The 16,097-nt window shown below is 40.1% G+C and overlaps 1 protein-coding gene across 1 annotated transcript in view; it reads left to right on the top strand.

Moving 5' to 3' along the window:
- The window catches only part of VWF (von Willebrand factor), a 146,900-nt gene that overhangs the window by 113,372 nt on the left and 17,431 nt on the right, over positions 1-16,097 (top strand). Inside the window, exons 39-46 of the mRNA XM_074872045.1 lie at positions 45-147; positions 257-331; positions 864-968; positions 1,436-1,641; positions 2,971-3,120; positions 11,621-11,731; positions 14,529-14,712; positions 15,595-15,635. Coding sequence (XP_074728146.1) covers positions 45-147; positions 257-331; positions 864-968; positions 1,436-1,641; positions 2,971-3,120; positions 11,621-11,731; positions 14,529-14,712; positions 15,595-15,635 — 975 coding nt within the window. The remainder of the gene's footprint in view (positions 1-44; positions 148-256; positions 332-863; positions 969-1,435; positions 1,642-2,970; positions 3,121-11,620; positions 11,732-14,528; positions 14,713-15,594; positions 15,636-16,097) is intronic.

Raw genomic sequence — 16,097 nt, 5'->3', positions numbered from 1 at the left:
TAACAATCTGGGGTTTTTTTTGTGTTTTTGTTTTTTTCATGCAGTACATGGAAACATGGATTCCCACCAACGAGCCTTGCAAGATCTGCGTGTGTCTTGATAACAAGAAAGTAAACTGCACGGTCCAACCTTGCCCTACTGCCAAATGTAAATTGTTTTAGCTCCAAGTATGATTAGACTTGAATTGATGTCTCTGCTAGCTAGTTTTCTAGTACTTATCCAAACTTGTTTTATGGATGTTTTCTTCTTACTCCAGCTGTTCAGTGTGGTCCTTGTGAAGTCCCTCGTCTGCGCAGGGACCCCAGCCAGTGCTGCCCTGAGTATGAGTGCGGTAGGTTCTCATAAACTGTTGGAATCTTCTTGGTCCCTATTTTTACCAGATGCTTCAAAGGTATACAATCCCTTTTTTTTTTTATTTAATGCAATGCTACATTTTTGAAACCACTGGATGACTGTACAATCATCTGTGTGGAAAAATAAACAACTCCTGAGGATGTGAGTCTCCATTCACTTCCAATTTGACTTTGTCTCTCTTTCTGTCAGAAATGAAGAAGGGAATGGAGCAATTTGGTTTTGTCTAAATGACAGTAGAATGGTCTTTTCTGAAGTATCTATTTTTGCATGGTCTGTAATTGCACATTAAATATAATATTAGAACCTTAATCCTCATAACCCAAGCTTGAACTGTTCCCTAAGCTATTCTGAAAACAAACGCTGACTTGCTGAACTCTAACTTACTTCACATTTTAGAATAGCAATTGAGTGTAGGGAAAAAAAGTTTAACGGGGACATGCATGCATGTGTGTGTGTTGAGGACTAACTAGTCAAGCCTGGTCTTAAACACTCTCAATTTCTCTTCATAGTCTGTGATCTGGTTTCCTGTGATTTGCCTCCTGTCCCTGTCTGTGAGTTTGGCCTGCAGCTTGCTCTGACCAACCCTGGAGAATGCAGACCGAATTACACATGTGGTAAGATATTTTTTTTTAGCAGGGAGTGACACCAGAACATTGCATTTCAGCAACGCTGACAACTTCCTTTAGACATTATTTTTTCCCTCTGAAAGGTTTAATTTTGGAGCCTAATGGACATGTAATGATTTCACAGACTTGGAAGAAGGGTATTGTTGTCACTTTCTGAGTACACTTTTGAATTAAGGAAAAGAGAAACACTTTTGGACGTGTGTACTCTGACCCTTATGCTTATTTTATAAATCTTTTGATTGTATATGACACAAGACTTTTTGGCAGGGTAAGAACTTTTCCCGAACCTGCAGCTCAATCCTTGACCTGGGTCTTTTATATCTGCATTACTTCTTAGTCTTTGAATAGATTTGTGACAGTTTGCAGTAGCAATTAGTGTCTTGCTGCCAGAGAACTGTCTTGTCTACTCTCAGCACTCTGCAATGCCCTGTCCTTGATGTGATTTTTTCTGCTAGCGTGTAACAGAGAAGCGTGCAGCTTAATTCAACGACCTTCCTGCCCACCGCATCGAGAGCTGACTGTTAAGAAAACCGAGTGCTGTGATAAATATGAGTGTACCTGCAGCTGTACAAACTCAACAGAGAGCTGCCCTCTGGGATATCTATCCAGATCTCTCACCAATGACTGCGGCTGCGTATCTACCACCTGCGTTCCAGGCAGGGTAAGAGGAATGAAGTGCCATTTCCATGGATGAGAGTGTCTTTATACGTGGAGTGATAGCACCAAAATAAGCGGGTAGCTAGGTGTTAACAAACCCCCAGTGAGACTACTGGATCGCGATGCCAGGGCATTTTTACTTTAAATGTGTCTGAGAGAAAGACACTGTTGCATCAGACTCTTGCTTGTTTTATTACAGACATTTATTCTGACATAACCAACCCATTTTTTGTGCCTTTGAGATAATCAGATTTTATATTTTTATATATATATAAAGCAAAAACATTTGAAACTTCAGGATCATTCAAGCATTAGGAATTTCAGATGAATTTTTAAATTTTTAATTTGTTTCTGGATAGCAGAGATACATGCTTTTGGGTCAGTAGAGTTACTATATATTCTTTCAATCCTATACTAACTTTATTGAAATATTTGGGACACCTTAGACCTAAGTGTGCCCCTTGATTACCTTTGCCTCTGCCTGAGGTGGCATTGTAGCTTATATGAAATATATTGCCACTTTAAATTTTTGCCAAATTAATACCTGACTCTGTCAAAGCTTCACCAGCACATATTTTTCCTTATTTTGCCAACCTTTTATTAAGTTCTTATATTATCTTAACCTTCAAGATGAGGCTGCTTAGAGGAGAGGTTGCAGGGCGATGTAACCTTTTCATTTAAGCAACCTTACCTAACAACTTAACATAGGGTTACACTGTCTTTCAGCTCAGGAGATCTAGCCTTTATTTTCTGTTGCTAAGTAGTTCATGACCTTGCATAAGTCATTTTATGTCTCTGTGACGTACTTGCCATATCTATAAAAATAAATAATGTTCATCTCTTTAATAACATGCTGTAAAACTTTCTATTAGTAAGTGCAATATAAGAGGTAGAACTACTTCTGTGGTAGCTGTGATGGCCTAAGGTTACAAGAGGATGAATGCTTGTAGCTCAAAGTCGGGTCTTTTCAGATCAGCTGATTTAGCTGGAAGAAGTTTTGTGTGCACGGCTCCTTCTACAGGATTCACTGTTTATTATCTCTAAATATTCAGTCCCATTATACTTCCAGGGAAACTGAGTCAGACCCTGGGCAATTCCACCAGATAAGATTCTCCAATTTATTCTTTATGAAACAGCATCTTTGGTTGCACTTATTTTCCTTTCATCAATAGAGTGGCCACAATTTTAAGACCTGTAGCATTTCTACTGGGTTTAAAATATTCCATAAAATTGATGGTAGATTTCACATCTTAAAAAGCAGCCTTTTGGAGCCAGCAGTGTGCCCTTACAGCAGCGGTGAGCTCTTTCAGGTATTAATTGTTGCATTCAATAGGTCTGTGTGCACAACAACATCGTCTACTCCGTTGGGACAACCTGGGAAGATGGTTGCAGAGAATGCTCTTGCACTAGTATGAGGGATGATATTACAGGACTTCAGATGATGGAGTGTCATGACAAAGCATGTAACACGTTCTGCTCTCGGGTGAGTAACATTTAAACCAATGCATTAGCCAGCAGAGCCCTGATGGGGATCTGAACTGATTACTTTTAAACCTGTGTGTTTAGAGAAACCAGAGAAAAATAGAAAATAAGTGTTGTAGCAACGAATTATCTTGGGAACAGAGTCTAAGAGGGCTTGAACATTACTTACTTTATTTTAGGGTTATTGTTTTAGGATCATATCCTGCTGCTAAGGAAATCAGTGACAAGTTTATTTTATATTTTATATTTCAATAAAAGGAGAACTGCATCCTGAAGTGTCTCCCATTTGCACTTGCACATTACCACTTGCACTTTACCACTTCCACAATAAGTAGTCATGATGTCTGAAGTTCAATTTCAAATGACTTTGTTATAGCTGAAGTTCACTTTCTGAAGAGAACATTTCAGATGTGTCTATTGCACAGCTCTGCCCATTATATCAGTAATAACACTACATGCTGTGGCCTTTATTATGCTCAGACATCTGCTACATGCTATAAAATTATGTAGTCTACTTTTGGAAGCCCACAAAGGAAGTATAAGGTGCTTTGTTATATTGACATAGCTGGTCGACAGGAGGAGACAGATACTTGGTACAAAAAGGTGGTAGAAGAATTCTAGAAGGGTCAAAGGTTAAAAGTCAGCAGCACTTGCCAGTGTCATAGATCAGACGACTTTGACCAAAACATGATTTGTGCAAGCAAATGGTCAAAATGGTTTTTATTCTTCCTTTAAACTACCCAATTTACATCCCTAACATTCATCACCTTAACATAATGTGGAGAATAAGGAAGTAAAAAAAATCACTGTAAAATTAAATGTGATGCCCTAGAGTTTCATGTATGCTCTGGTATCTAGAACCTTGCATCCATAATCCCAGAGCGTTCCCATGTCTTTGCTTCATGAGGTTAACATGGACGGGTCAGTCAGTGAGGACAGTGGAAATGCACAGCTTGGGTCTGCAGAAGAAGGCAGAACAGGTTGTTGAGCCCAGCCAAGTGCTGACAACCTCCACCCCTTACCAACTGCTGCGTGACCAGAGAAGTTGTGTGGCAAATGTCAGATCCTACCTTTCTGTAAAGCCTTCAGCATATACATGGATTAATAAAGATTGTTCTTGATAGTATTGGTTGTTTCCATTCAGGAAAAGACATATCTGACTTGAAGCAGCTCCTCCTTAGTCCATGGTCTGGTGTGTTCACAATCTGCAAGTTCAGTAAACTGTGCGGGGTCCGTGTGGAGCAACTACATGTGTCTGGGATTCAGAATATTCTCTGCAGGTCTTTTGCTGACCCAGGGTTTTCCCCATGGCTTTGTTCTTCCCTGAACCGTGAAGTGAAACCCAGAAGAAGCTAATTTGGGTTTTTTCCTCAGTGCAGAACAAAGATGAGCTGGTTAATGCTTTTCAGACCTCCAAGTTGCTTTTTAAATGTTTATATTGGGCTATATATTACGTTAGCCCACACAAAATTCAAACAGTTGACCAAACAGTAAGTGTTTCCAAATGTGTGTTGAAACGTTGGTGCTTTCAGTAGCTGATTAAAGTCTGCGTGTTGGCTTGTGACTCAAGACACTGCCGTGGTGTCATTACAGGTAACCAGCTGGAATTTGTCAGTGGAAAATGCAGAGGAGGGCACACTACAGCAATAACTGCAGAACCCTTTATCTAAGAGGGACAGGTGCTGCTTCTGTGTTTGATACACTGTGCTGACTGGGATGCTACTGTGATGTTCGGGGGTTTCTAGTGCTGCATGTGAGACAAGATTCACTTGATTTTTTTTCTGCTCCAGGAGTAGGTTTTTCTCTTCTTGCTGGAAATACAGTGAATCTCTAAAAAAATATGTCATGCACATTCCCTTCCTCTGCCCAGTCTCCAAATCCTTGCAGACTGTTTCCTACTGCTCTTTCTAAACCTTTTAAGCATTTTAAGATCTGCTTTTTTTTTTTTTTTTTTTGAATGGGCCCCATTTTTCCAGTTGCATTCAGAGCAGAGGCTAAGACATATATCAGCACATGATATCTCTTCTTTCTCCTGACTTTTTTTCAGTTACATTTGGAAGAAAGCTCTTCATTAGCAAACCTTGTATATGCAGTTATGAGAAGTTAGAGATGTTCTTTTTGCTTTTGGAAAGACATCATTAATATCGGTCTGGGAGTCAAAGACTGACCTTGGGCATAGAGCATGTATGTGCAGCACCTCACAGCTGAGTTAACGTTCTTGTAGAAACCCTCCAATGTCTGACTTGTTTTAAATTCTCACTTGAATTTACACTAATATGTATTTTAAAACAGTTAATCATGCATTGAAATGTGACTGTGAACATTTCAGTTAAGCAAACCAATATCTGAAAGGCAATTCTCTTCTCTGAATTCTATTAACCTAATTGTGCCTTGGTTTTCAAAGAATTTCAAATGTCTTAATACCACTATATTTCAATATCATTTAACTTACAGCCCCTGTATCAGAACAAGGCTGGACAGCATATATGTATGTGCACTTGAGAAGATGTGAACAAAATGTAAATATTCTTTGAATAATATTTTCCTCAGCTGTGTCTTAAATTCCCTAGGACCAGAATGAAAACATTGTAAAAAAACCCCAAACCAAACTAGTGCTCTTTCTGCAAAATGTAGGGTTTGGTGAGAAAGCTTGAGGATGCCCAATGCAGTGAAAACCACGAGAGCAGATGTGAGAGCTTTTCAGCTGTTGCAAGAGGATGAATCCCTTTGATTTCCATCTGTAGAAGGGACTTGTTTCTAGTATGCCCGTTATTATGAAACATTACATCCAAAGTATCTGGCTATGTTTTGGCTCATAGCCATAACATTATCAATAATTTTTTATTCTAACAAGGTGTCATTAATGCAGAGCTACAGTTTCTTGACAAATCACCCTTAAGCATTGCAGTGTCAAAAAGCTTTTTTTAAAACAAACAGCAAGCCTTGGTGGAAGCCATGCCAGTTCCTTTTGGGAATCTGCCAGTTCTTTTGCTCCTTTAATGATTATCAAAGGTGTACTACCAAAACTGTAGCTGTTTGAGAACCTGAATAGCTCAGATTTTCTTTTTTTCCGTTGCTTATTCCTGATTCAGTGGATATACATATCAAGGACAGCGGAAGCTCTGTAATCCAGTTTGAATTGGCCTTAAATTCTCAGTTCAGATTAGATGGCATTGAAAGCTGTATTGACATTGAACACATTTTAATCATGAATCATTACTAAGATGATGTTCAAACTCTCTGCCGCTCATGGCTACTAATTCCATTGCCAGGTCTTAGAGCTGTACAGTATCATTGTTGACTGTGTCATCTGACTTCTGCGAAAACAGCTTAAAACTTTTTATCTAGCTACACAAAAAGAGAAAAAAAACCATAACACTTGTGCTAGCTCCTTCACCCTGATGGACGATCAGTGCTGCTGTTCTCCCGAGCATGACAAAATCAAACTCAAATCCTATCTGTAGTTTTAGAGTGTAAAGAAATGCTATGTGGAAAAAGAGTGGATGTTTCATTTAAATGAACCAATCCCACAGTTCTCTGAGGAGGTTAACAGCAAATACAGACTTCGCGCTTGCAAACCAAATGTGGGTTTTACTTCATTATATGTTATAGTCGCCTCAATTTTTCTGTCCTCTTCTATCTTTCTCACCAAAGTTTTGAGAAAGCAAGCAGATAATTGCTGCAATTATTGCATGTGCCACAAGGAGGAGTGGTGTCTCCCTCCTGGAGCTTCAGAAATTATTTATCTGAGAGTACATCAGACTACATCCCTTCAGAGAATCATGGTGATAAAATGAATAGCAGCTTTCAAAACACCTTAAAATCACTAGTATACTAATGTGAAGGGAGCACTTGCTTAATTTCTGTCAACGTTCTTGGACTTAGGTACTTTGTAAATGATATAAAAGAGTGTGGTTTAAAGTATTGGATAATTTAAAAGTTTTAAATGATTATGAGAAGAATGAAGCATAATTTTCTGGGATAAGTGTTTAAGACAAAGCCATTTGGCTAAGTGTGTGTAAATTAATTAGGTTAGATTTTCCAGCCTCTTGATTAATGAAATTAAAATAAATAACATTTGCACCCTACGTGCAAAGGCATAGTGAATGATGGTTGCAGTAGATGCTGACTACCAAAGCTATGGGTTTAATCTCCATTATTTCAAACGGATATTTTCCTTTGAATTAGCGTGTAACGCAAGGTAGTAGATAGCTTAATAGTGTACATCAAAGAGGTGAAAGGAACTAAAGTAAAAGGAAGACTGTTGTTTGAATATTAGATGTGCAGCATCTCATTTAAAAACTCTGAAAGTCTTGTTGGGAGGTGATTTCAAACATCCTGCTTGCATTTTAAAGCATAACTTATTATGGAAATTAGGAAAGGATATCTTAATATTCTAGAGACTTGCAAACAGAGAATTAACTTCTCACCTGGGGTAAAAGAGTGCAGCTCCAGAGAAATCTCTAGAATTGTGCTGATTCATTGCCACTGAAGATTTTGCCTTCAGCATTTCAAGTTGATTTATATCCATGCTACTGGGTTTTTCTTGGTCTACTGTTGCCATTCTCACTCTCTTTGGTTCTTCCAACCCTCTCTAGCTACTCAATATCTAAAAGGCAAATACTGGAGCCTTCTTAAAAATTCTACACTGAGGAATAATCTCTGTTCTTTCTTTCCTGCCTTGTTGCCAAAAGCAGCTTACAAGAGTTTTCTGGCCAAAACCTTAGCACCTGTGAAAAGATGAACTGAGTATCTTGAGCAACACTAGAAGAAAAGAGGGAATGCACAAATATGCCAAGCCACAGACTCTGCGGATCCCTCCCGTAGCCTTGAGTAGGCGATGTATTCTGCACTGGTGAGGCCACACCTGGAGTATTGTGTCCAGTTTTGGGCACCTCAATACGAGAGAGATCTCAAGGTGCTGGAGCGAGTGCAGAGGAGGGCAACGAGGCTGGGGAAGGGCCTGGAGAATAAATCCTGTGAGGAGAGATTGAAGGAGCTGGGACTATTTAGTGTGAGGAGGAGAAGGCTGAGGGGAGACCTCATCACTCTCTACAGCTCCCTGAAAGGACATTGTAGAGAGGTTGGTGCTGGTCTCTTCTCACAGGTAATTAGTGACAGAACAAGAGGGAACGGCTTTAAACTGCAACAGGGGAGGTTCACACTGGACATTAGGGAAAAATTTTTCCCAGAAAGAGTGGTCAGAGAGTGGAAAAGGCTGCCCAGGGAGGGGGTGGAGTCACCATCCCTGGGTGTGTTTAAGGGTCGTTTAGATGAGCTGTTGAGGGATGTGGTGTAGGGGAGAACTTTGTGGAGCAGGGCTGATGGTTGGACTCGATGATCCCAAGGGTCTTTTCCAACCTGAACGATTCTGTGATTCTGAAACCAAAATGTGTGTTCTATGAATGTTACAGAATTATTCTGCATTCCTCTTTTGTTTGTTGCAAGCCAAGCTCCAGTTCAAAAAAGCACAAAATTCCCCCCATCCCCCAACATAGCATATCTTATTCCGTATGCTTTCACCCTCCGCGGGGGAGATCAGCTTTATCGCTGTGTTTGATAAAACAGCCTGATCTGGCAGCATAACTGCACACTTGTCAGGTTCTCCATCGCAGCTGCTGGTTATCGCTCCCGTGCACCTGTCTGAATGCGAGGGGTGCCTCGTGTTGCCTCATCCCTCACCCTCTGGGGCAGGGTGATTTTTTGGTTTTTTTTTTTTTTTTAGTCCTGTAGACTGTGATTTGCCTCTCAGTGTGACAGACGGTCAGACACCTACCGAGGGCTTCTTCTGAATTTTAATTGCTTGTTTGAAGTTTGAACTCTGTGTTAAAAAAAAGGCAGGAGGCAGAATAAAGCAGCAGATCCAGTCCAGAAAAAGCAGGGGACGAGCAAAATCCTGACTGTAAGTGGATCCTTGAACAAACCATGGGAAACACTGGCATCCCTATGTGCTAGTGTCTATACACCTACAAAAGAAAAATAATGAAGGAAGAGATGGATATTGCTTACTCTGCCTCGTTCAGTCCAACAACCTTCAACAGCACAGTATCTGAGACTTGTCAGATGTTCATGTTCAAAGGCTGTGCAGCTCAGGAATAATTCTGGTAGCGTGCACTCTGTACATAAGTCATCTAACTGGAAAAAAACCCAAACAATCCCACAATAAAAAAAACACCTCAAAATGCACAATACATTTTTGTTTTCTTAGATGTAACCTTAAACATTGATACCTTTAGAATTAAACATAAGGTAAACCTTTCTTTATTCCCATGGACCTAAATTCCCCATGGTGTGAGGTACATAAAGTGAAGTTTTCTGATGGTGAAATATTTCTCATGCTGTGGAGGATCTGTCACAACGGGGATTCACTGTCCACCTACTCCTTAAGTACAGATGGATGCTCTGCTTTCTGAGGAGCTTGTAGATTGAGACTTTGAAGAAGACTTTGTCTTCTGAGAGGTTCGTAGTCTGTGGTGGTTCAGGGGCTGTGTTAGGAGAAGTTCAGCAGGTGCTGAGGTTGGCAGCTGTGATCTCCCGTGTTTCTCCCCCTTAGGAGTCAGAGCCCCCAGACTTTGAACACCTCGAGCACCAAAAGGGCCACTCAGGCAGGTCGAACTGTCCAAAACCAACATCTTTTTAAGTGCTTTAGTGGTGCAAATCACCTCTGGAGTTTGCTGCATGACACCTTTTTGTTTGTACTTTAGAGGGCTTTGTTCAAACCAACTTAGTGATATTTGTGTCCTGCAGCTGGATTTTGCTTTTTTCTGGGCACAGATAGCTCATGGATTTTAATTGTCTGAGTTTGCCACACAAATAAAAAGTTTTATCCAATACTTCAGATGCCTCAGACATGTTTTTAGCAGATAAAAGTCATATAAAATTAAATGCTCAACAGCACAACTTTTTCCACCAAGCTAGGTCAAACTCTGGTATTACATTTTATGACATTATACAAAATGCACTTCCATATGAAAGACTGCTGATTATTGAGGTTTGCTAATGTGCTTCATCTTGCAAATCAAGGACAGTTCATGGAGGGAGGGAACAGTTGGGAATACTTCAGCAATTCAGTTCAAAGGGGTTGACCAAAATAAAACGATGCTTATTTTCATTGACATTTTTCACATGAACAGCATTTTCTTTGGCTGAACATCTTTTCTTCAACTCTGTACTGAAATCAGTGTTATGTTTTTTCTCCTTGGAGACTGCCTAGCTGTTAAATGTAGAATATATTATTTCTAATTAGATTAAAGCTCCTTGTTTTCTTTCACTTACATACTTCAATGTTTGAATATTTGTCTAGTTGCTACAGGAGATGAAAAGATGAAATGATCAGTCAAAACTGGTCCCTGGACTACATGTCTGACCAACCCCTTCATTCTGCTTCAGCACAGGGCAGTCAGATGTCTGAATGTGCTCAGACTGAATCCTAACCTTGAATTCTCAGGAGTGGGAAGGGAAGTTGTGAGCGCTGATAATGTCCAAGATGCCACTAAAACAATTTTTACTTTAATTTTCTTTTGTAAAATAGTATTTTTTTATATATATGTAAAAAAATTTTTAAATACCAAATAAAAATTCTCATAATTATGTAAGATTTGTATGTAAAAAACAGAAGTCATTTAATGTAGTGAGTTTTTTAAAACTGGGTTCTTAACATTCACATATAGTTTTCTTTCAAAATCTACTGAATAGCATAGCAATTCCGACAATCACCCTTAGAAGTGGACTTACTTGTTCCTTTTGCACTCCTCTGTAGGTCCATGTTATTGGGAAGACTTGCTCTTTACAATTTGCTAACACATAAAAGAAACTGCTCACATACAATAAACTAACATTTGGAAATGACTGCTGGTTAATGATGTTGAAATGGCTCAGGGTCCTCTGAAAGCATTTTCCTTTTACCTCTTCCCTATCCATTTCTGCCTGTTTATGTCACTGTTCTTTTCTGTCTTGCGGCAAATCTTTGTGCTATTACATATTTGAGTAAATCCTAGCAAAAGGAAGAAGTTTCTGGGTGATTTTAGATTTCTTTCTTTCCTTTTTTCTTATGTTAGGCACCATCAACATTTTCTGTGCTCCACGAAGGGGTGCTCCATACCACACTAGAGAAGCTGATATCCTTGGAAGGCTCGTTAGTTAATTAGCATGACCTGAGCAAAGATAGTACCTAGAGTTAGTTCATGTAGCTGAAGTGAATATGTCTTCAAAATATATATTAAGTAGGAACTAAAGAGATAAGGATTTCTGCTCCTAATGTATGCATTTTAAGATATTTTTTCTGACAGATAATGTTAACCATTTAACAGGATGCTGAGCTGGGTGAACCACTTGTTTGTTTTTGTAATAGCAGCATGTGGCCTTACAGTTCTGTTTTCAAGCTCCCTTTTCCCTAAATAGTTGTTAACATTAAGCATTTTTCCAAGTGTTTTCTTTCAGGATTAATCTTCTCATTTGTCTCCTATTCCTGGATCAGTCAGTCCTCTTCTTTTCTCCTACAGGGTTACAAGTATATCATACAAGAAGGGGAGTGTTGTGGGAGATGCCAGAAGACTGCCTGTGAGGAGCAGCTATTCTGGTCCCGAGGTGATGCAGATACACGTTTGCATGAGGTGAGATGGTGGTTGTGTGGACACTTCCTCTTCTAGCAGAAGTGCCGTGAAATTATTTTGTGTTCCGTGAAAGGAGGTGAAGAAGATATGAAATATTTCTTCTATACATTAGCAGCGCTTACAAACAATGTTTTTAGGGGCATCTGACTTACTTGGTTCTAACAAGCAAACCCTCCCCACCCTTTTTGGCCTCTAAGGGAGCAGTATTTTTGTGTAAAATTAGTAATTTCATAAATGATAGCTCAAAAGAATGTTAATGGGACGTGATTCTTCACTGTTTGTAGGCTGTTTAAATTATGCCAATTAATTTGTATTACTCTATGGATAGCAGGCAGATGAGGTAGTGGGTTCCTTGAATTTCGCAATCCCATTCAAATAGGATATCCTATTTGGTACACACTGAAATATCGGGAAGTAAATGAGGATAGAAACGTGAATTATTCTCTGGTTGCTAAAGATGATTGCTGCATGTCAGATCAAACAGCAGTGGTCCAGGCCACACTCGTTTTCTGCTCAAAATAACAGTTTGTTTTCAGACTGTGCCTCTGACATGACCTGGACTGGAAGCCCAGAGAATCACAAGGGTTCTGTGATCCCCTCAGGTTAAATTAAAGTGACGTGACACCAAACGACTGGTTAAAATGTTTTACTTGCAGTAGAAAACAATTTAAACTTGGTAAAGGATAATAAGCAATGTGATGTCTTATAAATCTATAAGAAAGGAGAGGAAAGACAAAGGAAAGAGAGAAAGAGAGTCAAAGAAATGCAAATCACCACCCCTGGATTCAGTGCTGTCTCAGGTCTGGTAATCTTGGGTGGTGGGTGCACACACAGCAAAGTTTTCTGTCGCTTTTTAAGTTCATTTTATCAGCTAATTAGCATACTAGACAAGGAGGGGAAGGTATTCCAGAAACTCGTTTCCATGAGAGACGAGGAAAAAGGTGTAGCAGGGGTTCTGCACATGCATTGAGGGGGAATGGGGTGCACCATCCCTTGTCCAGTTGAGTTGGTGGTCATGCTCACCCTGCCCACCTTTGGTTTTTGCTCTGTTCCCACAGAGTTTTGCTGAATTTATGCTTCTTGAGCAGTCCTCTGGCTCCTGGGGCAGTAATGATCACCTCTTATCAGTTCTTGTCACCTCTTCAATGGTGAAGGCACCAAGTCATTAGTAAGGCCTGCGCTCTGTGGCTTACACAACAGAGCCAGTGATTAGCAGTACTTGTGCTTGATGGCAAACATTTGGTTTCACTCAGTCCGGTTTCCCCCATTTGAGGCTTATCTAAGGAGTTTGTCAATACAACTCCATACACTTCTGCTTCCTTGGGTGACATTCCTTAGACTAATCAACAAAGGCCACAGCTTGTCCTTGAGGTTTTCTGTGTCAATGAGTGTTTGAAGCATTCCTTCCTTCAGTTCCTTACAACCTCTTCCTTAGGATTCAAAGACCCCAACGGGGAGTGAGTGTGTGCAACAACCATTTAAAATGCACTGAAGATACCCTACCAGTCTGGAAACCTCCATGGATATTTGTTTCTTTTCTTGGCTACATTTTTAATACAGTTTGTTCTGTCCCTGACCCAAACACCCCTGGCAAGCCTTTGCCTGCCCCAGTAGCATGAAGTTGCTTAATCTTATGTAGAGCTCTGGATTCAACAAAGGCAAGAAGTGAAAGTTAAGTATGGTTAAAATAATAGCCCTTCTCCCCATCTCTTCTTCCCTAAGTATTGTTCTTTATAATGTGTCTGCATTTTCATCTACAGCTCATGTTCACATATTTAATATTAACTTTTTAATTGCTTCTTGTACAGCAGACTGCTGCTGTCTTTTAAAAAAATGTTAATGCATCATTTTGCAGCCTGCCTCTTCCCTGATTTTACCAAAAGCGTTTCTAAATGTGGATCAATATTCTTCTCTGCTTCATAAAACAAGCCTTCAGAAGGCCTATTTTAATGTCCCACTGTGTCTTACTGATTTCTGTTTTCCTAATGGAGCAATAGATCCTCATACTCTGCTGTCTTTTTCTTGCTCTGTCCTCTTTCAACTCTTTTGTCATTAACAAAGAACTAAATATTTAACACATGAGAGAAGTATTCCCTAACTTTCTGAGCAAAGCTGTTTGAATTTACTGGAGCTGGGGATCTGATTTTCACTTTCACTGTTCTTGAAGTGTATTCAAAGAGTGTTAACGATGGAGGCATATATCTTCAAAGCAGTCATCAGCTCCTCCCAGGGCTGAACTGTGACAGCATCTTCTTTCTGGCCTGTGGTGATGTCTCTTCCCATAATAGCACTTGAAATTCCCACCTTGTCTGACCCATGGGCGTTTATAATCATTAAGACTGTCAGCAGGATCCGGTCTCTTCTACATTCTCAAGTATTTTCAGGTCTAGAGCCTATTGCCAAAGCCTCCCTCAGGCTGATCTGGAGCAGGTTCCAGCAGAAAGAGGATCAGCTTGGCTACAGCGCAATGCAATGCAGCCAGCTACTGGGTAACAAAGGTAGATTGAAATTTAGTTAAGAGTGCTTTTTCTTCTTCACCACGTTATTTCACCTGCCCCTTTATTTTTCACCTTGAGGATGCTGCTGTAACTCCTATAGTCTACAAACAAACCAAACAGTAGGCTGTTCTATAAACTGGCTGTCGTGGTAAGGATTTGTGAGCTGTTGAGTGACAGACTGTTCCTGAGGCAGTGAACGTGCTTTTTGCAAACCAGCATGTTGGCTATTGTGGTCTTCCCTCTATCCAGTGACACAAATACTGCTGCCTACCTTTAATCCTTTTACAATTTCCCATCAGGTCGGCACAGAGTGGCGATCCCCCTTCAACCACTGCATTATCAATGAGTGTGTCCAGGTAAACAATGAGGTTTTTGTGCAGCAAAAGAATCTTTCTTGCTCTCAAATGGATGTGCCTGACTGTCCAGAGGGAACTGAGCTACGTTGCAACCAAATAATAGACTGCTGTCCTTCCTGCAGATGTGGTAAGGTTTTGTGTATGACAAATGGAATTAAAAGAGAATGTGTCTCATGTTGATCTCCTGTTTCTCAACAGCAATTTCAAAAGTGCATGTTATGCAAGTATAGTACTACTTTTAAGCTCTCCTGTATAATTTAGACATTGAGTACAATAGCACCTGCTGCTATTACTTTCTCTTTCCAACTGATGTTCCCTGTCTCCTCTTGAACTACTTACTGTTGAAGCTATTTTGCATTGCTTCACACAGCCATATCAGGCTATGTTTCTACAGTTCTAGCCTGCATTTTTAAGCATTTAAAAGAGGGCTTGAGAGACTTTTGGCATAGGAAGGTTCAACACTCTCCCCAGTGCCTGCTATGAACAAGGAGTTTGCATGCAGCCATCCTGTCTTCTGCATGTCTCTGAGCATTGTGGCTGTGGCTATTTCCTAGCATAGACTTGGGTCAAAAGTGCAAATCAGAAGATTTGGTTAATTGGCCTCCATCTGGGAAGACTCCCAGTCATGTTTAATTGACAAGTATATACGCAACCACAGGGTGAGCAGTGGGAGGAGGAGGGGAAATGTGCACTTTAACTTGCAGAAAACCTGAGTGCACCTTCTGAGAGTGTGAGGCTTGAACCGGAGGGGAACAATTATATTGTGCCACATACTTGTTAAAAAACAGCTCAGCAAGAGATATTCGGAGATGGAATTCAGGATAACTGACAAATTGCTACCTTTCAAGGTATAATGTAAGATGGCTCGATATGCCTCTTTACAGTGAAACTGGATCTAAATGTCCTCAGCTGGAACTCTAATAAGTCAAAAATCATACTTGTGGTTTATCAAATCTTGGTAATGTCATGATAATGGTAATGCTAAATGGAATATTATCTTCTTTTTCAGTACCCCTGAATGGTTGTCCTTTGAATGGCACTGTTATTGGGGTAAGACACGATTCCTTTTATTTGCTGTGATTTAGATATATGAATGAGCTTTTGAAGAACACAAACTTGCCAGAATACACTTAAGCAGACAGGACAGCTTTGTTCAGACAGAATCTCTGCAAGCAAGACCTTGGGGTAAAAGCAGTGGCAAGGGGCTCAGCATATGTATATCCAGTTCATGAACCTGCCACGGTCTTCCTATATGACAATGAGTATCTCTGCAAAATGGGGACAGTAATGCTTCCTTATCTTGAAAGAATGCTTGAGAAAATTGTTTAGGAACTGTGGTTATCTGTGTTGTGTAACGACTTGCAGGCTACCAAACACACAGGAAACTCTCTGTGAGGGATAATCTCAAAAATGATCCTTGCCCACTTCGGGGAAGGAAAAACTTCCCGTATTCTACCTAGAGGATAAGGCAGATTAAAAAAGGATGGAGACTGTTGCTCCACCTGTGTGGAA

Source organism: Strix uralensis, chromosome 5 (assembly GCF_047716275.1).
Source record: "Strix uralensis isolate ZFMK-TIS-50842 chromosome 5, bStrUra1, whole genome shotgun sequence".
In the NCBI taxonomy this organism is placed as follows: Eukaryota; Metazoa; Chordata; class Aves; order Strigiformes; family Strigidae; genus Strix; species Strix uralensis.
The sequence above is the reverse complement of the archived record's forward strand: the minus strand, read 5'-3'. Positions and strand labels throughout refer to the sequence as shown.